The sequence below is a fragment of the Plasmodium inui genome, assembly GCF_000524495.1.
Source record: "Plasmodium inui San Antonio 1 unplaced genomic scaffold supercont1.14, whole genome shotgun sequence".
Taxonomy (NCBI): Eukaryota; Apicomplexa; class Aconoidasida; order Haemosporida; family Plasmodiidae; genus Plasmodium; species Plasmodium inui.
This window is the reverse complement of record NW_008481848.1, coordinates 39827-61978: the sequence shown is the minus strand read 5'-3', so window position 1 is coordinate 61978 and position 22152 is coordinate 39827. Positions and strand designations below refer to the sequence as shown.

At 44.1% G+C, this 22152-nt stretch overlaps 6 protein-coding genes across 6 annotated transcripts; 3 read left to right on the top strand and 3 right to left on the bottom strand.

Annotated features, from left to right (window-relative positions):
- Positions 1-2557: 2557 nt before the first annotated feature.
- Positions 2558-4519, bottom strand: C922_03339 (hypothetical protein; the record flags this gene model as incomplete). The annotated part of the gene is made up of 1 exon (XM_008818931.1): positions 2558-4519. One exon carries the CDS (start codon positions 4517-4519, stop codon positions 2558-2560), a length of 1962 nt encoding a protein of 653 aa, XP_008817153.1.
- A 970-nt stretch (positions 4520-5489) lies between these two features.
- Positions 5490-6563, bottom strand: C922_03338 (hypothetical protein; the record flags this gene model as incomplete). The annotated part of the gene is made up of 5 exons (XM_008818930.1): positions 5490-5586; positions 5700-5764; positions 5995-6030; positions 6156-6190; positions 6374-6563. The coding sequence occupies 5 exons, from the start codon at positions 6561-6563 to the stop codon at positions 5490-5492; spliced, it is 423 nt and encodes a 140-aa protein (XP_008817152.1).
- Positions 6564-7197: 634 nt separating this feature from the next.
- On the top strand, positions 7198-7710 carry C922_03337 (50S ribosomal protein L27; the record flags this gene model as incomplete). The annotated part of the gene is made up of 1 exon (XM_008818929.1): positions 7198-7710. The coding sequence occupies one exon, from the start codon at positions 7198-7200 to the stop codon at positions 7708-7710; it is 513 nt and encodes a 170-aa protein (XP_008817151.1).
- Positions 7711-9128: 1418 nt separating this feature from the next.
- Positions 9129-10835, top strand: C922_03336 (hypothetical protein; the record flags this gene model as incomplete). Its single annotated transcript, XM_008818928.1, has 1 exon — positions 9129-10835. The coding sequence occupies one exon, from the start codon at positions 9129-9131 to the stop codon at positions 10833-10835; it is 1707 nt and encodes a 568-aa protein (XP_008817150.1).
- Positions 10836-11741: 906 nt separating this feature from the next.
- C922_03335 (succinate dehydrogenase [ubiquinone] flavoprotein subunit, mitochondrial) lies at positions 11742-13646 on the bottom strand (the record flags this gene model as incomplete). The annotated part of the gene is made up of 1 exon (XM_008818927.1): positions 11742-13646. One exon carries the CDS (start codon positions 13644-13646, stop codon positions 11742-11744), a length of 1905 nt encoding a protein of 634 aa, XP_008817149.1.
- Positions 13647-16332: 2686 nt separating this feature from the next.
- On the top strand, positions 16333-21725 carry C922_03334 (hypothetical protein; the record flags this gene model as incomplete). Its single annotated transcript, XM_008818926.1, has 8 exons — positions 16333-16372; positions 16640-20114; positions 20293-20379; positions 20555-20607; positions 20773-20875; positions 21059-21115; positions 21298-21445; positions 21588-21725. 8 exons carry the CDS (start codon positions 16333-16335, stop codon positions 21723-21725), a joined length of 4101 nt encoding a protein of 1366 aa, XP_008817148.1.
- Positions 21726-22152: the final 427 nt, after the last annotated feature.

The window sequence follows — 22152 nt, the reverse complement described above, 5'->3', positions numbered from 1 at the left end:
GAATGACAGCTCAGACAAAGCAAAAAAGATACGCGTTGTGTACCAATGAGTAACTTCCGGCGGGTGTATTTCGCCCCTCTCACAATATGCACAAGGGAAGCGAAGAAGTTGCACGAGGCTAGGTGAACAGGACTGTAGGGAGAATTGGACACGGTTCGACAGATTGCCTGTTTGTGCGGGGTGTATGGATGGGATGGTCAAATAGGATGCGGGTGTGACACAAAGTGGTCCAAATATGAAACAGAGTGACATAATGCCACGAGGATGCCTCGTAGTGTCCTCATACAGTTAATGCTACACAGAGGCGTATGGAGGTGCCCAGGAAAAATAAACACCAATTGACCAAGAAAAAAAAAAAAAATTACACTAAGGAGTACACACAAGCGTATATCTTTTGGAGCACACACCTTTTGGAGCAGATATTTTTTTTTCCCGCAAACTTGAAGAACAAGTAAAATTACAGCTTCGTTTACAATCTGGTTTTAGCTGGGCGCTGTGCGTGTGTGTAAAGGGGAGAGCGGCTGAGGATCGGTGGTCATTGCTTTGGCAAGGAGGAGGGTAAAATAATGTCACGGCTTCGGAATGGCGAGGCGAAAACGCACATAAGGGTAAAATTAGCATATATATATCTGCGCGGGGTGTACGAGGCAATGCCCACAAGGGGAGTTTACACATATGGACACATTCGTGCGGTACACACGCATCGTGTGTACACTCGCTTCCACGCTTGTATGCGTATGTACACATGTGTACTTGTCGTATGATTATCGTGTTGGAAAAAAAAAAAAAAAAAAAGCCCTTCAAAGCGTACCCCTTCCAGTCAGCTATTTATTTTGTTAATTTTTTTTTTTTTAAAGAAAAAAAAAATTGATAAACAGAGCAAAAGAACAAGCGAGAAATGAACTTTGGCGAAATGGTCCTATGGAAAATTACCAAGAGTTTTTATCAGCTTATTATATGAGATGTACACTTTTATTGTACTGTCGTGGATGGCATATTTGGACAAGCAAATGGGCGATGTGCGCGTTCGATTTTGGAAGGACTAATAAATCCCCGGGGAAAAAGTACCCATAGTAGACAATAAGGCATTATCGGAAAAAAAAAAAAAAAAAAAAAAAAAAAAAAAAAAAAATTAATCAGGTGCGGTGATGAGCTGGACATGCCGAACGCACAGTGGACAGACACACTTCACAGAATCGGAAAAAAGGTAGCGCCGAAAAGGATCGATGGTTTGCTGCTCAAGAGTTCATGCAAGCTGCGTTCACGCAAGTGGAATTTACTCGGACGCGCGTATGTATGAATGCCGCGACACGTACCCCAGCTGGCAACTTCTCTGGAGTCACTTGTAACTGTGTATATACTGACGCATCTTCGCGCGTCTTTCTGGTTGAGTCTTTCCTACCCTCTGGAGAAATGGTTCATCGCGGTGAGGACTTCCCCGCAGATCGACGATGAAGTGTTTTTAATTACCTCGAGGGGGGAGGAGATTCGAATGGTCAGCAGAAACCTCGCGTAAGCAGGGTTACCAGCGCGACGAGTGCAGTTCGAGTGACCAATCAGATGCGAGGCATTCACCTGATAAATGATCTTCTCCACAAGGCAACCGAAACGTCCGTTCGCGTGGGGGAGTGGCGTGTATAAGACTTGTCCTCGCGAATGCTTCGCACGTTGCATACATTTAGCGTACCGTTCCGATGTGTGAGGAAGTAAAGCGTGGGAATTGGGTATGAAAAAAAAAAAAAAAAAAATGCAGTACTGTGCTGTGAAAACACCCCTTTGGACTATCTAGTCCAAGACTGCAAGTTTCCCCACAGTTTTTGCTTTTTCCATCTTCAGGCAGCCCACAGTGTTACCAAAGTGCAAAATGACACAACTAAAATGGAGTAAAAAAAGAAAAATTCAGCCCTGAACCTTGAACGATTTATCGCCTGAATGGTCAACCAATCAACTTTTGTTAACTTTCTTTTTCCCCATTGTTCAAAGTGGATACACGATACACACACTGGGTTGGTAAAATGAAGAAGTGGGAAAGGAAAGATGAATATCCCTTGCATAGGTATACCTGCTACGCAGCAGAAGGGATTTCCTTTTATACGCACTGCAAAAATATGTAACGAAAAAAATTTCACGTGGGTATCTTTCCATCTTAGGCCCGCTTTCATCTTGGGCGTGTTTCGGACGGCGGGGGGATCTCTCCACTGCACAGTACAAAGAAAGGCGAATGTACCCACGAGGAAGGGTCTACGAAAAGGAATTTTCTCCATACGTTCGCCTTTTTTTACAAAAGGGGCTAATTAAAAAAGTTTCATCTGTGTGTAATGTTGCACAGACGAGATGATGCTCTCCTGCTCTAGTTGGTCTTATTTTTCCCCCCCCTGTTGGCTACCTTCTCTGCTAACTTGAAGCTGGGGAATAAAAATGGGTAACATTTCGGGGGGGGTCCCGTATGACAGGTGGTGTAAATATGGGGCTAACTTCAGCAGAGCGGAAGACCGCTACACTAATCAAGCGACGTTTGAGCGGTTAAACATGCAAGTACGATGAACCGTGATGAACTTCACTGTGAGAAGGAATGACCTATCTCGTTGAGTTCCTGAACAAAATTCTCCGGACGAACAAAATCAGTGGTGCCGTAAATAATTTTTTTGTTCATTTTTTCCTCCAAGTCTTTCAATGCGGAGACTTCGATGTAGTTCCCCCCCCCAATAACAAAAATGATGTAGTCCTTTACATGATCCTGTTTGATGTAATTCCTTTCGGCATGGTTGCTTCCGGTGGTTGTATCACTTGGAGGGGTCTTCGGGTCGATGTATACAAACTGATCATTCAAAGAGGAGGGTTTATTTTCAATGAGCGTTTCAACCAGCTTGGTAATTTTTATTTCCCTTCTTTTTGGCAACAGACTTTTAGCCCCCTGTAATATGTTAATGCCCTTATCGATGAAGATGTTGCTGTACGTATTGAGTTGATCCTTAAAGGTTGCTGTGGTGCCGGTGTTTGAGTGGGTGAGAGGGGTACTCACATGAATATGTATGTTCATGGTTTTTAATTTTTCCATCTGATTTATAAAATAAATGGCTGAAATATCTATCCTCATATTTTTTAATTCCTGCAAAAATGTGTCCACTGTCTGTTTGTTCATATTTTTTTTGGCCAAATATAAGCATAGAAAGGCTCTATACTTATCCATGGGGGTTCCTTTTGGTGAGGTAAGGATATCCTTCATGTGCTGTATGCAAATTTTTTCATTACAACTTTCAAAGTCAAATTCATTTTCATAATATTTGTCTAATTCTCTGTCCTTAATGTTTTTTATCAGCTCGGTGAGTATGTTTGTGTGCATATCTAACAGCCTCTTATGTTCTGTCATTTCTGGGAGTATGTTCATTGCTGACATGAGTCCTCCTGTGATTTTATCCCCCCCGATGGTGCTGCCTACACCGCCTCCCCCAGAGAGGCCTCCCCCCTTGTCATTTTTGTTCAAATTTTTCATCTTCTCGTTGTACTCATTTAGACACTCGCTAATATTGTTGGCGACTTCGGGGAAGGGCTTATTGCAGTTGGTGGAGAAGAAGGTGTCTACATTGTCGATGTCGTAGTTCTTCAGGGGTGCGTCCTTCGTAACGTTCCCGGTGTTGGAGGTGCTTGTGCCACTTTCATCCGCCTGACGTAGGCTTATCTTGTTCAGTTTTATATCAAAGACATCGTGAATCAGTGCCTGGTAGGTCCACGCGTGCTGCAGCATGACACTCAAATCGACTTCCCTGTCGACCAAAATCAATACAGGTCGCTGCACCGTCTTGGAGTTAAAAATGTAATTATTTGTAGATCTTAAGTTGACCAGCTCGTAAATCTTCCTGTGTAGCTTCTCCGCAATGCTTTTAGAGGGGTACGACGAATTAGAAGAAACCCTAATGATGGGGATAATGCCCAAAGTCACCAGAAAAGAAATCAGCCCTTCAGTTATCCTGTCCATCACATCTTGAATCATATGATCCTCATTTGCATGCAGAATTTTGAAGCAATTGGGAAGGTTCAAAGAGAACGTGCTGCTAGATAAGCTAACGAATTTTAAATACCTATCCGTAATTTTGGATACATAAGAAGCGACGTTATTTTTTACACACTCGTTTGCAAAGTACCCCAGATTTTCTTCACACACGTAGGATATAAAATTGATGTAGTAACTTCCATACATATTGTTGCACATATCCTTGACAATTTTATCGATGTTTTCTTTCTTGTTATCTACGAGATAGACTGCATTGACTTCTGGGATGGTGGTTCTCTGTCTGTGTAGATTTAAATTTAGGGTTACTCCGTGGTGCCTTAGATTGCCCACCTTGAGTAAGGGGGCAAGGATGTTCTGCCCCTCTGAGTCGTATATTAATATTTTCCATATTTTGTCGTGGGAATAGTACAGGATATTTCCACTGCTGCTCAGGTTGTCGTTGTACTCGTTCAGGTTCAGCATGCTGATGGCGCTGTTTTTCTGCTGCTCCTGGATGTTCAGCGACATCTTGGGGTGGTACCTGTTTGGAAGAGTACCCGTTTGGAGGGCCAATTCCCGTGCGGGGGACACACTAACTAGGCGGAACGTGCGAAGGGATGACTAACCCCGCAGGTTCACTCGCGCATGTGCGCTGGGCATTTGGGCATTCCCTTTCCAAACATCACGCAATTGGGAAGGTTGCCTCCTGCCTGGGGCGGGGGCACTCCACAGCGGGCTTCCCCTTCGTTTGTTTGTAATTGTACGGCCACGTGTTTAATCTGTTGTTTTACGTGCAAGGGATGATAACTCCCCTGCTTATGGCTGGTATATATGCATACATATACGTACATATGATGCATAAATATACATATATATATGTATTTTTTTTCTTTTCCCCATGTAGCTACCATGGTATCGCTTAAAATTGCAAAGCTGAGCAAGCAGTGCCAAGCAGTTGCGCTTGGACTCCAAACCTTTCGCCCTTTTTAGTCCGCCAATCGTGTCGGATTTTCGCATATTCTACTTCGCACAAGTGCGCCCAGTTTTTCTTTTTTTTTTTTTTTTTTTGGAGCCTCTCCTCCGCTTCGTTGCTACTTTCATGTTGGCATATCACCCCCTCCTCCTGCCACTTTTTATTTACGTTGGGAGATTTGAAATGGACTCCCGTTCGATCCCCTACTTTTGCATTTCGGTTCGCCAAAAAACCAGTGACTAGGTCGCCATTGTAGTTTCACGAAACTGTGCGTATTGCTTGCACTTTCTGTTTTTTTCGTTTTTATTTTTCATCCGTTTAACATGTTAGCGGAAGGAAAACATCCCCAGGGGAGGAGCACTTACACATACATACGTAAATCGTATGCATGAAGGTAGGACTCACTGAGAACTGGCCCAGTTTGGGCATTGCCTCCTCGCGCAGACGTATTACACATGAAAAAGTGGATATACACCTAGTTTGTGGTACACGAATTGCACATTTGCAAAGGGAACGCGACCGGGTCTACAGATCCTCTCTTGGGGGGGTTCCTTTTGTGTAGTCCTTCAAGGTAATTTCATAGTACACCTTGGTGATGTCACCAACGGGGATGCCAACTCGTCTGTATAGGAAAGGGGCAAATGCATGAAGGATGCACATGTGCATGTATGATCGAAGCAGCCTTCAGATATGGACGCGTTCTTTCTTCGAAGCAACATAGTAATCTCTTTATACCTTAGCTCGCCAACGCACATTCCTCGCATTCCCTCATTTAAGGGAGTGACGTTGTGTTCGCCAACCTTAGGGGGGGTGCCAATTGTGCATGATTGGACCGATGCACGTTCGCAGTGTGAAAAAAACGAGCGGCGGAATGGATAGGCGACTAAGCGAGCAACTAAACGAGAGAGCAACTTAACGACGGCGTTCTAAGTGGCAGGAATCGATAGACAACAAGGCGAGCAAATCAACCAATTCGACAAGACACAGACATACGCTCAATTTCCGCGTAATTAAGTGCTCATTAATTTACTATAATTTTCTGTTTGGCGTAGCCAAATTGGTAGTCCTGCGAAATTGGAGGGAGGAAAGTGAGAACGTTGCGTGAACACGTTTCAGCATCGATACACTGGGGAAAGTTATTAAGGGGGATGGGCGCCGGCAAATGCGAGAGGACGCTTTTTTCTTTGCTACCGATACTATGTGAGGCATTATATGCACCCCCGGGGCTGCGTATAACCGATTTGGGAACAGTGGTGAGATAGGAAAAGGGAAAAAGGGAGAAAGGTAATAGGGAAGTAGAGGGGTAAAGTGATAGCACGGCTAATCTATAGGGCGGATAAGCGATAGCGCAATAACTAATTGAGGGAGTCGACGAATGGGCTTGTCGACCACTTAACGAGGGCACTTACAGAAAGTCCTCATTTCAATGTCAGCCTCATCCCCAAGGTCCAGGCCACACCGCTCAGAAGACTCTTGCAAGACACGGACGCTGAATTTATTTTTCATTTCGTATTCGTCCAGTGCGACGTATGCATCATCGTCCGCTTTCGCGATGAATAGGAAGAACAGAAGGAGCAAATAAAAGGGTGATTGCTTCATCTTCTATTGAATAGTGTGTATATATACATGCACTCCGTTCCAGGCGGTTCGCGTTGGTTAGCGGCATTTGCAAGTGCATATGTAGTGTCATATCTTTTTAAGAAGACATAACGTAAAATTTCCTGTTTTGGATTAAAGCATGTGTTACGCGCGCTGAACGGGCGTTTAGTAATGCCGCTGAGCGATGCATCCGTTTTTCCGGCGCAGAGAGAAAGAAGTTTTTCAAAAAAAGGCAAACACATACATATGCGAGTGTCCGACTTTGCCGGTGCACGCGTGAGTGTACTTATGTGTGACTGCCCTTTTCACCCATCGTATTGGTTTTTTTTTTTTTTTGAGTGGATAGGCACACGAGCATTCTACGTGTCAGTTGTACCCTTGCCTGTTTCCACCCGTTTTAGGCAAACGTGAAATTATTGCACACGTGAGAATCGCCTTTGGCATGCAAAGAAGCTTGAAAAGTAGTAAATCATCACAGCCCCCTCCCTCTTCCGTGTATGAAACTGTTTCATAAATGAGAATTCACCTTTTCTTTATTTTTGTCGCTCTAATCAAATGTGCTATTTGCGCGAAAAAGTTTGCACAGGCTGCGAAGTACGCAGGAACATATTTAAGGCATCGTGGTGGGGAAGAAATGACCAAGACGACGCAGAAAAAGCGTCTACACATGAACAACATAAACGCATCAAGAAGCAGCGTAGTAACAGCTAGCCATTTTAAGAGTAACCTTTTTATAAATAAAAATTACGCCAAAGAATGCTTTATTAAAAACTATGACAAAGTGGTGAGTATAGTGCAATTCAGACGTTTCAATAAATTATGGGCCAAAAAAAAAGGAGTGGGAAGCACAAAAAACGGAAGAGATAGTAACCCAAAAAACTTAGGGGTAAAAGTACTAGGAAATAATTTCGCCCATGCTGGTAATATTATAGTTAGACAAAGAGGAAGGACCTTTAAACCTGGTCATGGGGTTAAGCAGGGAAGAGATTTCACCCTTATTGCTACCAAACCGGGGAAAGTCCATTTTTTCAACCGAGTTGTAAGTATCGTCGATGTGAGTGACCCAAAGCCAATGACCTATACGGACGTGTATCGACAAGATCCAACCATCTTGACTTTATCGAGGGTATGGACCTCAGAGAAGTGAGCAGACGATGTTGGAATGGAAAGGAAGATCGTAAGGAGGTGTAGATGGAGGTGTTGTTTCTGGTGTGTGGAGAAAACAATAGGCTCTTTTACTAACCACATTTATGCGTTCATGTGTAAAGAAGAGCATGTGTGCGTTTTCTTAAATTTCTAAAGTATCTTTTTTTTTTTTTTTTTTTTGTGAATAGACTAAAATTCGATTTTAATTTTCCCTTGGGCAAATGCAAAATGGGATTAGAACTTTATGTAGATATTGTTGAGTCCGTTTTTCAGCCTATTTGTGACTGACATACGAAATTTTTCAACCATTTTTTAAATATTTCTTAAACTATAAAATGTTCCTTGTTATGTTTAAGCGTTTCTTCATCGCTTTAAAGTGTGCCGACTGTGGGATTATCCCATTTGCAAGAAAGCTGGAGAAGGAACAGATAAGGTTGTCAAAGCGAATTGGTGAAAAATGTCGCATTCCTTATGTGGTATCGTGAGAGAGTCCCATTTTGGAAAATGTGGACAGTCCGTAATTCCCTTTTTTGCATAAAGACTTAATAGTTTTGAAAAATATGAACGCTTCATGCTTTTTTTTGTAGGAGTCATTTGTTTTGAAAAAATATGACCGGTTCATATTTTTTTTTTTTTCTCTTGTGTGTGCAGAATGGCTCACTTATTTGTAAGCGTTTGAGCAGTATCTAGTTGGTTTTCCCCTCCGAGTTCATCATCAATGAAAAACGGACGCACAACCAAATGGGACCAATTACATTTTCTTTTGAAAGCAACAAATGTACTCCTACTGCGTGAAGAATAGATCAGTGCTTCCTTCACAAATTGGAGCAAAAATCTATCCTTATGACGTTATGGTTATTTGTTAGCTCAAATAAAAAATAAAAAAAAATAAAAAATAGCTAGCTAGCTGCAGTGCAGCTGGTTAAAAATGAACAAAACAACGGAGTATATATACTTCCATAATTGTCTACAGTTGCAAAATATGTGGTGTTACAACAAACATTTAAAAATTAATTCGTTTTTTTCGGGAACAAAATATCCCCATTTCTGAAGAGCAAAAACAACAAAAAAACTCCTGTGTGTTTAGTTCCCTTGCAGGTTACATCGCAGGGGGACGCTAGTCGTTTTAACGCTTTGTAAAAGTTTGACCAGTTGGTTTGCAATAAAGGCGACGTACTTATAGTTCGCGTTATACGAGTGGCACACGCAGATGGGCACAAACGGGTGCGGAAAAAAAAAGAAAAAAAAGGCTTGCATTGTCGATTGCACTTCAGTTAGGCAAAGGCAAAATAACCAGACAGGAGACTGCCACTTGAAATTCTTTCACAAGAAGGGGCGAAAATAAGCTGATTGATTGGTCCGTGTATCCCCGCCCCCCAAAAAAGCAGCAACAACGATATAGCAGCGATAACCACGACGATGTATGGGAACCAGAGGACGAATCACGAGTACGCACCCCCCATGGTGATCAATGTGAACAACAAGCAAGTGAATCCCCCACCTTTAAGTTACAGAAGCTACCCACCGAGGAGTATAAATCTGGGACCAGTTAGCAATCAACATGAGTCAAACGCAAGCGATAACATGAAGAATTATGTGCAATATTCTGGCCACCGAAATGTCTCTGAAATGGAGCCCTTGAAACATACCACTTCGCAATATATACCAAGGAGAAGAGACGAACGACAGAAAACGATGGGCGTCATGGGCCTGGCCAATCAGTGGGACTTGAACAGGGCCGACATAAACCACATTGTAGCCAATTACACAAATTCAATTCGAGTCCCGACCAACCACAGCTCTGATGGTAGCAGTCAGGTGAGGACATTTCACAAAAATAGGCCAGAATCTGTTAGGGAAATTCCCCCATTCCAAGTTGATAAAAGTAAAATGAATTATCTTCCGGCAGAAAGGAACACCACACCCATCAGTGTTGAGAGCGAAATGGACAGTAAGAAAGATATGTCATTCCTGGGAAGGGAATACCAATCTGTGTACCTTAGTAGAAATCAAAATGACTATGTGGTAGAACAGAAGGGGAGACATCCAACAATGTCAAGTCAGGGGGGGGAAAAAAAAAGTGTCACGGTAAGTACTAGTGAGAAGGATACCTTTCTGGGCGGTCTCAAGAGGGAAAATAACATTGCCATTTCGACAAGTTTACAGTCAAGCGGTGATGAGAAATTTATCAAAGGTCAAGCACAGGTGAGTAGGAACAAAGCAGATGGAAAAAAGGTGGAAAAGAAAAATAGCAAAATAGGTGAAGAACTAAAAAGTGATCGGCTGAGTACTCCCCGTAAGGGGAAGAACGATCACGTGTTAGGTAGGGAGACCATGCAGGAATACCGGCTTAGGAATGGAGAAAAGGAATATACATCTCCACAACGTGATGGCAAAAGTGCGAAAAACGGTGAGTCCTCTACCAAAGCGCCAATACATCGAAGCTGTAGGGAACAATTACCACACAACCTTTCAATCAATTTGAAAAGAGACATGTTCGACATGACCAAAGGGTTACGAATTTTCGACCATATGATAATTGTAGATAGAAATAGTGTACTCAAATTGTGGAATGGCTTTGAATGGAAGAGAGTGAAGAGTTATTTCCAATTTGTGACTAAGGCTAGATATGACCGTAGGGGACACCTGTGGTGTATCAATAATTCGTACGAGCTACTCAAAAGGATGAAAAAAAAATTTAAAAACTTTGGGAATTTAGCTAACGAAGAAATTGTAGATATCAGTTTTGATAAAAAAAATCTCTTATGGTGTGTTAATCGTAAGGGAGAGTTGCTCAAATGGAATAGAACCAAATGGACTAAAGTGAGATTTTCTGGATTCCATAAATTGATTAGTGTGGCCTTTGACAGTAGGGGAGATTTGTGGGCTATCAACACGAAGAGGGCGTTGGCGATCTGGTGTGAAAAGGACAGTTGCTGGAATGAAAAAGTTGTGAAGGATGATTTGAAAATATGTGCCATCGATTTTGACAACGATGGGCATATCTGGGTCGTATCCACTGCGGGCGCGCTGTTGACCTATTCGCAGGGTCACTGGGTGAACTTTGGCTACGTCTCCTTGGACCGCTTGATTTCGGTGGGCTTTAGGAAGGTCCGCGCGGGGTAGCCTGTGGGCAGTGGAAAAATGTCTCGCTCGGTCCATTTGGGGAGGGCGCATCCCCTTTTGACAAGGATCCTTTGAATGAGTCCCCTTTTTCTCTCCTTCGCATTCCCCTGCTTCATCTGCCTGCTTCCACAGATTCCATACTACATTGCATGCCTTCTAAAATTACGACTATCTATGTGTGCGACGGTATTTTGTATACATGTGATCCTTTTCATTGTGCCTTTCGTTACGAATTGACTCGGTTTGCGACGCAAGGGCAGAACAGAGAACCTCCTGTTGCATGCCAAGTGGGGAGTCTTTCTCCACCACATGTGAAGGAACTAAAATGCAGACACAAATCCGCATAGAGGTTAAGCGTACTTTTTTTTTTTTTTTTTTTTTTTCTTTTTCTAATTCCTCAGACATATCGGTTTCAAAAGCAGAAAGGGATAGCACACAAAAGCTTCCACGTGGGGTAATAAATTGGGGGTGAACCGCTAAGCAGCTAAACAACTCGTGGAATGCATGAGTTTCTACCCCTTTCCCCGTCACGCGGCGACGTACACCTATGATGAATGTGTACAGAACGCACGCCCGAGTGTATGATAAGAAGGAGGGAAAGCCGCTGGGCCAGATGTGCCACACGCGTGGAAGAGGGAAAAAGGACGAATTGAAATGTTTGGAAAATCATTGCAGCAGTTTGGGGAGAGTCACAAATGAAGTGGTTTTGGGTGTGTATGTTGGCCAAATATGGCGTGTTTGAAGATCACCCGGTGGGATGGTGGCCTATGTTTTACGGCCACCTTGTTCGAAGAGAATATATATAAAATAAAAAAAAATAAAAAAAAAAAAAAAAGGGAACACCCTCCAAATGCAGGAATCCAAAGAGCAACACGGCAACGCAGCAACGCGTCAAGGCTCCGCGGCTCAGTAAACCCTTTTGACCGGAGGGACGTGCTCCATTTCGTCATCCAGCGGCTTCGTGATGACGCCCCTGTAGGTGGTGAAAAATTTCGCCTTCTCAACGTCCCTGTCAGTCATCCAAGTTAGGGAGTGTTTAAGAAAGGCCCTATCGTCTCGCTCGGGGAAGTCGTCCCTTGCATGGGCCCCCCTGGACTCTTTTCGATCTATGGCGGCTAAAATGGTTTGAGAGGCCAGGGTTAGTAAATTCTCCAACTCCAGCGTTTCGATCAAATCAGTATTCCAAGTTAACGTTTTGTCCTTAACGTACACATCATTAAACTCGGAGCAGATATTAAGTATCTGTCTGTATCCTTCTTCTAGGAGGGGTCCGATTCTGAAGACAGCAGCATGTTTTTGCATGCAGACTTGCATTTTTTTACGTATCTCTGCTGTTGAAATAGTTCCTTTGTTGAATCTGATTTTGTCTAGCCGTTGTATCGTTTCATCCCCTATATCTGCAGGCGCACTGATGAAGGGGATATTTGGCTTATCAATTTCCATGATGGTTAGGGAGGCCCTTTTTCCGAAGACGACAATGTCTAGGAGAGAATTAGCTCCCAATCGGTTTGCCCCATGAACGGATGCAGAAGCTGCTTCTCCTGCTGCGTATAGCCCTTTGACAATAATATCATCATCATCTTCGGATGTGCTCCCCCCTTTGAATAAATTAACCTTCTGTGTTAGCACTTGCGTTTTATAATTGGTTGGTATACCTCCCATGTTGTAATGCACCGTTGGAAGAACAGGTATGTACTGATTGGTGACGTTAACTCCTGCAAATATTTTGGCTGTTTCCATTATCCCTGGCAGTCTTTCCTTCAACGTCTCGTAAGGCAGATGTGTCAAGTCGAGGTAAATATGATCTGCATTAGGGCCACAACCTCTACCTGCATTTACTTCTATAGTCATGGCTCTACTGACTACATCTCGACTAGCCAGATCTTTGGCTTTAGGGGCGTATCTCATCATGAATGCTTCTCCTTCCCTGTTCCTCAGTATGCCTCCTTCCCCTCTACACCCTTCAGTAATTAAGCAGCCAGCTGGATATATTCCTGTGGGGTGGAACTGCACAAATTCAAGATCCTGCAATGGTAGCTTGCTCCTCGAAACGATTGCATTTCCGTCTCCTGTGCACGCATGTGCTGATGTGCAAGACAAGTAAGCTCTACCATACCCCCCAGTAGCAATTACCGTGTGAGCTGAAAAAAATCGGTGAATCTTCCCATCCGCTATATTTAAGCAGATAACACCAATGCATTCGTTTGCACTGGCCATTAACAAATCTAGTACAAAGTATTCAACGAAGAAGACGCAATTGTATCCTAATGATTGGCCATACAAGGTATGAAGCATTGCATGTCCTGTTCTATCCGCGGCAGCTGCACATCTGTATGCTTGTCCTCCCTTCCCATATTTTAAGCTTTGCCCTCCAAATGCCCTTTGATAGATTTTTCCTGATTTTGTTCTAGAAAAGGGTAAGCCAAATTCTTCCAGCTCCAAAACGGATGCAGGTGCTTCTCGACACATATATTGAATTGCATTTTGGTCCCCTAGCCAGTCGGATCCTTTGATCGTATCGTACGCATGCCACCTCCAGTCATCTTCCGTCATATTGCCTAATGCGGCGTTTATGCCCCCTTGTGCTGCGACGGTGTGTGATCTTGTTGGGAATAGCTTAGTTATACATGCCACTTTGTAATTATTTTTGGACAACTCCAATGCGGAGCGTAGCCCTGCTCCTCCTGCGCCCACTATCACCGCATCGTAGTGGTGATCCACAATTTCGTATGCTTTCTTTTTCACACTTGAGAAGTTAAGGCGGGTCGCAAGCACAGAGGCGGGATAACACTTGCGTCGAACGGTGAACATTATTCTGGGTAATGGTTATCTGGGCTTGCGATTGGCAGGATACGAGAAAGGTAAAAAAAAAAAGAAAAAAAAAAAAAAAACGGGGAAAGCGTTCAGGAGGAACCACTACAGATGGCTGAGCTGACTAAATCGACCAGGTTGACCAGGCTGACCAGGCTGACTAAACTGGTGCAATGCTTCTTGTCTCGGGTTACCCGCATGGGAAATATGCATTGCACAGGTGTTTTTTCTCCCCCTTGCAGATCCAAAGTGCCGAGAATCTTCTTCTGTTTCCAAATTGTCGTTAAAGCGATGGCAGGTGTACACTTCGCGTATGTGCACTGGGTGGTTGCTCAACTCGGGGGAAAAAGGAAAACAGTGGTAGGGAGAGAATTAGAGCAATTCCTCCGGTATGCTACTAACATGCTGAGATGTATGACGCTGGGAGAGAAGCGGATCCAATGAGAACTTACACATGGTTTAGTTGGCATGTTTTTTTTTTTTTTAAATGCAAAACTGGTTATTAGGGACGAGGATTTCTTAATCGTGAAGTAGCCACTGTTTTTTTTTTCTTCTTCTGGATCGTTGGTAGGGCGCCAAACGGTGGTGAAATGTACCTGACTGAGCGACCGAACAAGTCGCTATATCAGCGCGATCAGGTTAACAGCTCGTACACGCACCGTGGAGGAAGGTGCCTCCTCCGTGCGCAAACATGGTTAACAGATGTGATGATCACATAGCATAGAGATGGAGGTATTTTTTTTTTCTGTTTTTTCCGTTTCTCCCTCGCGTGGAAAATGGTCCGCCACCGGGTCGGGGGTTTTCCACCCCAACTACGATGCCGTTCGCGTGAAATTTGCAACCAGTCTTAAAAGTCGTGCGTACTGCACGTCCAGGTGCTCATTTTTTAATTTCGCTGAAGTGAACTAAGGTGTTCTATTCTCCCTCAGAAGATATTAAGCCATCACCAGAAGTGGACCTGTGCTCGCCTATGTGTGGTAAAAATGGAAAAATCGATCGTTGTCAATAGGTTAAAAAAATGAAGCCCCACAGGATAAAGAGAAGAGAAAGCACATAATAAGAAATTCTTCGCACTCTTCACGCTGTTCAAACTGTTCACTTTGCCCACGTTTCCTTGTGCGGTACAGACACCGGAGGGGAGCGACCATCTACCTGCTTCGATAGGCACCAGGGCACCAGAGTTGCCTACACAGGTGCGGAGAAGCGCAAAAAATGCAGCTAACACGACATTCACCAGAAGCTGCGCGCACGGGGACGCAAATCTGCGCACAACAATTTAGGGAAAGAAGAAATGCGCATTAATTAATGCATTAAGTGAAGCTACCAACTTGATCGTGCAAGTCGTGTAAAGAAGAACACAAAACCAAAATATGCCTCCTCTACAAGGCGAAAAGGAAAAAAAAAAAAAGTGCAGTGAATAGATGCATAAACATGTTTCCCCCAACATATACAAGAGGGTGATACACCACATGGGTAGAGGAATACCTCGGTCAGGCCGACCTAAAGAGATGCCCCACATTAGTGGGGGGGGCACAATCAACACTTAACGTTGGAACGGCGTTAACTATTCATGTAACATGTGTCAAAATGTTGCAGGCGTGTTTATTTATTTGCTTTATTTATTACTTTTTTTTTTTCTTTTTTCCCTTTTGCACGGTGACCAACCCAAGTGCATCCTCTCGAAAGGCATCAAACCCAAATATAGAAGAAAAAAAAAAAAAAATCCCAAATTGTGACATTGCGACATTGCAGAATGTGTGATTAATCTGTGTGACCGCGCAAGCCTCTTTCGAAAAATAAAGAAACGATCCAAGGGTGGACACAGAGTGCGTGCAGTAGTCTCCCAAGAAAAACTCCCCTGACCGGAGCAGTCGGCCAAATCGTAGATATATGTAGGTGAGGAAACAAACATACAGGCGCTGCTGAACGAAGGCTAGAAGATCCCCTCTCCCTGCAGGCGCATAACTGCCGCTTGGCCCTTCGCATAATAGGCTCTACCCCATTCATGCGTATGAATATGTGCATACAAGCTAGTATACATTTTAGATTTCTTTTTCTCTTTTCGCCCCCCATCAACCCTAAAAAGTCCTAAACCTGGTTCAAACATGAGAGGTTACCTCGACGATGCGCCTCTCCTTCTAACACACACAAATTAACTAACCCGAGTTGGAAAAATAAAATAAAAATAAAAGCCATTTTTTTATGAAGAGAAGAAGCACTTCCACCCCACAATTGGTTGCGGGGCGATTCGGAGAGGTCCATAAAGTGTAGCATTTCCGTTTTGCCCTTATGGTGGAGAAGCATAATATGAATACATGCCCGTTTATGTGTATAGGCACCAAGAAATTTCCCCCCCAGCATCCCGCCGCACTTTCACCCTTCTGATCCGTACTCCAGAGTGAAGAAGGAATTTCATAGGGAAAACACCTCTACCATCTCAGGCCCCATCTAGAGTAGACACATCCATGCAGAGTTTTGCAACCAGGTGGCGTACTCAAATTGGGAGGACGAACCAGCACGTCCGTTTCTCTTGTATGACTTTTCTCATCACGAAGTGAGGGCGTACACATTGCAGTAGACAAGTCACTGAGAAGGATGAGATGATACTCCATTCCAGTCCAAGTTAGCTGCCCCATTCAAAAGCTTCCCCCCTCCTTGAAGAAAGACTCAAAATAGTGACGCTAAAATGGTAAATAGGCAAAATGGCTTCTTCTCTAAACTGACAGGTATATGCTTTAGAGTGAGAGAAGGGATAGACGTGAGAACGGGATGAGAACATCTGTCAAGGGAATAATATGCACACATGTTTTCGCAGTCATGTCTACGAAAAAGGAGAATGCTTGTGCCGCTTTTCATTGGGAAAGCTCCACAAGTATTTGTGTTCGCTCCCCTTCGGCGTCCATCTCGTCCATCCCGTCCATCTCGTCAATCTCATCCATGTCGCCCATCCCGTCCATCCCTTCCCCTTCATCTTTTCTTCTCTCGGCTGATAGGCCTCACCTCTTCCGTGTTCAACTTAAATTTGGAGAACATCCACGAGGCCGTGGATGAAAATTTAACCGCCCTGGAAAGAGCTGTACTGTACGGAAACAGCAGCAAGAAATGCCGGAAGATAATATTTGTTAAAGAGTTAGTGAAGTCCCTAAATAGTATAGACTATGATGATTTTAAGAAGGTGATTTATCCTCTGCTTGTAAAATTAAGCAACGATAAAGAAGAAATACAATACGAGTTGTGTTGCCAGATGGGCGACCTGTGTGCGTACTTGCTGCAGAATAACAATGGGCCGGATGGGTCCGCGGATATTATTAAGTTTCTCTTCCCCATCCTCGAGCGGATCATCAGAAATGGGCAAGGCGGGAGTGTCATCGGGAATATCGGCGGGACTATCGGCGACAGTGTCTGCAGTGGACACGTACTCGCGAACGCGATGAAGGCGCTCCTCATCCTAGCCACGCACATCAAAGCCAAGTACCGAAAGAGCATAATCTTCCCCTTCATACTCTCGCTGACGTCCACCGAAAAATTCAAGAACCTGGGATTCGTTCTCTTGATTAAAATTTCCCATATATTTGAGAGAGAAATGGTGTCCAGGTACTTGTTCCCATGCATCGAATCCTTCGTTAGGGGAAAAGACGAAGAGAGCAAACTGTTCCTGTCCTGTTACCTGCATAATATATGCAGAATTGTCAAGGAAGAAGAGTTGTTAGTGATATTTTTTATGCTGAAATCGCTATGTAATGATCCTAATGACATCATTAAAATAATTAGCCTGTACAATTGTGTGCATGTGTCATGTCTTTATTCAAAGAGTGTCTTTCTCCACTTTTTCGTTCCTGTGTTTAATGATTTTCTGAAGAATTCAAATTTGTACATATTTTACTATGCCTTGATAAATCTGCTCCTTTTTGTTTGCCTTTTTGAGGACATGAATCTTATTCATCCCTTTTACATTCACAAGATGATTTTTTTTTTCAATAATCTTTTTTCTTCCCACTTGTTTACGTTGAATTATCTGAACGACACCGCCAAGCGGCAGAGCAGCTACGCTTTGGTAGGCGTCCCCCGGGGGGGAGAAGCGCCACCCACAGTGGGGGAAGCACACAAGACAGAGGAACCACACCAAGGGGCCGAGGAAGACATTTTGAGCAACCCGAAGGTGGACGTGCCAACTGGTATTACTGCTTCTAGAAAGGAAGGACCAAGTAGCGACTCAAGCGAAATATCTCATGGTCAGTCTAGCGAACACAACGGGGGGAGAAGCCACACATCACACCTCTCAGCAAGGGATGAATCGGACGCATCCGAAAGCAACTATGAGGGGAAGCGAGAACTACAGCAAGAGACGACACTCACGATGAACTGCGTAAGTGTGAAACGAGGCCTCCTTAGCCAGCCTGTCAGTATGACGGAGCTGAAAGAAGAGGCGGGGGTCCAGCAAATGGGGGGAAGAAGATACCATTCAAAATCGGACAATCATTTGAAGGAAAATTATGCTGATGACGCTGCACAGACTAACACATTCGAAGATGTCAACGGAGGCGAAAATGGAACAGCATCTCTGAAGAGCGAATTATCCCTTTTCCCCTCGTCGTCCTCCTTGCTGGAGTCATACAATGCCACATCACTCCTTCCGTCTCTGCTGCCATCCCCGTCCACGTCCTCGCTCATCACCCCAGGATCAAGCTCCATTTTTGTCAACAATGGCTTCATTAACGACCTCATAATAAGCAACAATCATTTTGCGGTGAGCGTACGCCAGTTTTTTCAAGTACACGGTGAAGAACCTGGGGGAGCGAGAGAAGAAACCGAGGAGAAGGGCCCCCTACACGAGCAGTGGTGCACCCACCAGGGAGAAGCTCAAAAGGGAGACGAACTCTCCAAGAAGAAGGGCATCCTCTTAGGGGAAGAAGAAGAAGAAAAGGAAAAAGAAGAAAACGAAGAAGAAGAAAAAGAAGAAAAAGAAGGAAAAGAAAACGAAAAAGAAAGAAAAAAAAAACAGGAGAACCACCCCACATATGTGGGGAACCATAATGATGAACTTTTTAACCTCACCGATAATGACATCACCAGCATAGACAGCATATTTAATCACGATAAAACGATTGACATAAATCAAATTAAAGGATGGTACTTCAGTGATGTGGATCTAATCAAGGGAAACATGGCATACGGGGCGATGTTTCTTCAGAAGGGGGGGAAAATAGATGCCCATAGAGAGCGACGTCCACGTAAAATCCACTTAAACCAAAAAGAAGAAGACATTTATAACGTCGAAGCGGTGAATGCAGAGGCCCTCAAGAAGAAGTTTTTATTTGACACCCCAAATAACATCATCGTGTCTCACAACATAAACGCAGTGTACATCACGGCCCTGCACATGCCTACCCTCATCCTAGTGCTCAAGCAACACTTCTTCAGATTTTTCTCTCACGTTTTTTTTTTTGTATGTACCTATCCGTACTACATTATTAGGAAGACCATGGCGTCTTTATTTTATGACATTTTGATAAATTTTCTGGAGCCCTCGGATTTTTTAGAAGTGACTGTTGATGAGTTAAATGAGGAAGAAGACATGATGACCAGATTTAGGAAGAGCGGAAAGGATGCAATTTCAAAGAACAGGAGTGACGTGTTTTCCTATCCCCACCTCGTCAAAGTGGATTATGGAAAACAACGAGGTGGTAACAATTACTCCACTAGAAAGGATTTTCCTCAAATCACGCAAACATTCAATGTAGACTACGCCACGTACTGCAATATGAAACGCATACAGAACATGCAATCGGTGAGAAGTGATGAGAAGATAAGTAATCTGCACAACAGTAGTTGGTCGGGACGTGAACTGGGTGAGAGTACGCACCCTACGTCAAACGGACCTACCGAGAAGCAACAAGAGGGGGATAATTATTCAGACTGTGGATATTCGCAGGGGGGGATCCACGACCAGGCCGCTAACCAAGTGAGCGAAGATGTGGGAACCCAAATGGACAAAGGGTCCGAACAAACTCTCCAGGAGAGAACCAACATAATCAAACGAATGCAAAGTGAAATTAATGCCAACCTACACGAAAGCGATTTTTTTAGAAATGAAGAAAACGAAAACTGTTTTTTTTACAAAAAATTTCTACACAAATATGAAGCTGTATATGAGAGATACATTCAAAGGTTTCGAAAATATTACAGTGAAGATTCTTCCCTTTTTTTTTTCCACTTTTTCGTCTGTTACTTCTTGAGGGATTCAAACGTCCTGGTTAAGAAGGCTATCCTTAAGAGGTACGACAAGATGGTTTTACTCTTCCCGGCGCTCGTACAGAAGGTGCTCATGTCGTACTTGTCTCATGTGCTGGATTACAAGACGCTGGATTATTCCCTGCGCAAGAGGGTGTCGAAGGTGATCTTCCGGATGCTGTCCTGCGCAGAGGATGCTCTGGTTGTCCGCACGTTCCTCTTCCCCCTATTCCTCAGGTGGGTGCGCCACGGTAGAAGCGCTTCACTTGCTGTGTTGACGAGACCGTTCTGGCGTGGCCATACTATCTAGGCGATGCTATCAGGGCGATGCCAGCGAAGAACCGCATGTAGCTTCCTCTGATCACTCGATTTGTTGGTTCCACATGTCCTCTCACTCCCTTCCCACCCATTGCAGACTCTGCAAAGACGGCGTCGCCACCATTCGCACCTACACGGCTAGCTACTTCTACCTATTCCTCGAAAAGGGGTGCCCCCAGATATAGTACGAACAAAAAGGGATCCTTAAAAGGACACCCTTAAAAAGGGGCGCGTGAAAAGAGTGCGAGGCTCTCCTGCGGTGTGACCCCGCGGCTCATTTCACCACCGCAGTAATTAAACTCACCACAGACACGAAACAGTTATGAATTATTTTCCCTCCTTGTCCTTTTCCTTCGCAGTAACTTCTTCAAGGGGGGGGGTGAGATATTGCCTATAGAAGAGTATAAGAAAGGTGCGCCTGGGGGAGGGGCAACTCGGCTGCGCGGAATTGCTTTGCGTTGTGTTGCGTTTCTTTGCTTTTCGTTGCTTTGCTTTATTCCCTTTTTTTTCAGATCCATTTACGTGTGACATTGCGTGCCCCCACTCATGTTGCTTTGCCCCACGTCCAAAATTACAGACAGGATACTGACAAATGGAGAGAAGTACAAACTGAGGAGTCGGTACTTCACGGGCGGGGACGAAATTTCCCTCATCAAAACAGTTTTAGTGATGTTTTCAAGGTAGGGACGGATCTGAAAAAGTGGCATTGCACTGCACTTACACGGTGTGTGTTTACTTTGTTTGCAAACGAGTCGCAAGAACAGATTAGGCCACTTCCAATGTGTGCCTTTTTTGCGGAGCCTTTTCGCCAAGTGCACTAATTTAGGAGGACTTCTCTACCCCGCCTTTTCTCTTCCCCGCAGGAGTTGCCATTTCTTTGACCGCCAGATTTTTATAAAGATGTGCGACGGGATTATCAAGTAGGGGCGTAAAAGGCGCAGCGTTGTGCGAGGCGTATCCCTATGATAGGCGTGTCTCCGTTGGAAGCGCATCGCCATTTTGTCTGTCTAGCCAGTGTAGCTCGCGCTTGAAGCAGGAAGGCCTACTTTCCTATCTTCCGTCTTCTCTACTTTACTCTGCCCCTCTCCCCCCTCCTTTTCAGCGAATGCCCATCGAACCTCTTCCTGTTGTACTTCCTAAAACCATTTGTAAATTTATCCGTCGACAAAATTAAAGTTGTCAGAACCACATGGGATAAGTGTGTAATTTCGCAGCTTAAGAAAAAGGAACACTTTCTGAATGCGATAAATGTAAATAAAAAAAGAAAAAAAAAAAAGTGCAGCAGTAGCTTCGTACCAGTGGCCCAACCGGATTCTCATTGTATGTATTTCTGATCCACGAGTTATTTCTTAAAAAGAAAAATGTACTCTTTCCATTTTACCCCCTTTGCAGATTTTGTCCAAGCAAAAAGAAATGTATGCACAGCAGGCCACGACGACAGTAGATAAAGACAATTCTCCCACGCCAAACGAAAAGGATTGCGATAATGTGCTCGATAAAACCTTTGACATTCACGACTTGAATGATTAAGCTGGTTCGTCTGACTCGGTTGACTAGGCTAACTAGACTCGGATGACAGCCAAGCTCTTATGGTAGAACTGCCCATATGTCAGTAGCCCCCCGTTTTGCAGCTCGTCAGGATATGCATAGGCTCGCGGAGGGGGAGGAATTTACACCCTTATCGGCCTTGAACCGGTTCCTCATTCAAGTGTCGTGTAGCCGTCTTTAACACTTACTCCTCCACTGCGCAGGGTTGCGAGTTCTGGAAGGGATTAGTATACCGCTTCCCTTTGGGAGCGGCCATAGGAAGCGAGCTCCGCGGAGGGCGTTTAGCCAGCGCGTGTATGGCTGAGCGATCGCATATGTGTGCGGGCTTATGCGAGGCACGTCTTTTGTTACTCCCCTTCGTGCACACACAAAAAAGGGAAATCCACCACGATGCTTCCTATTTGTCAAT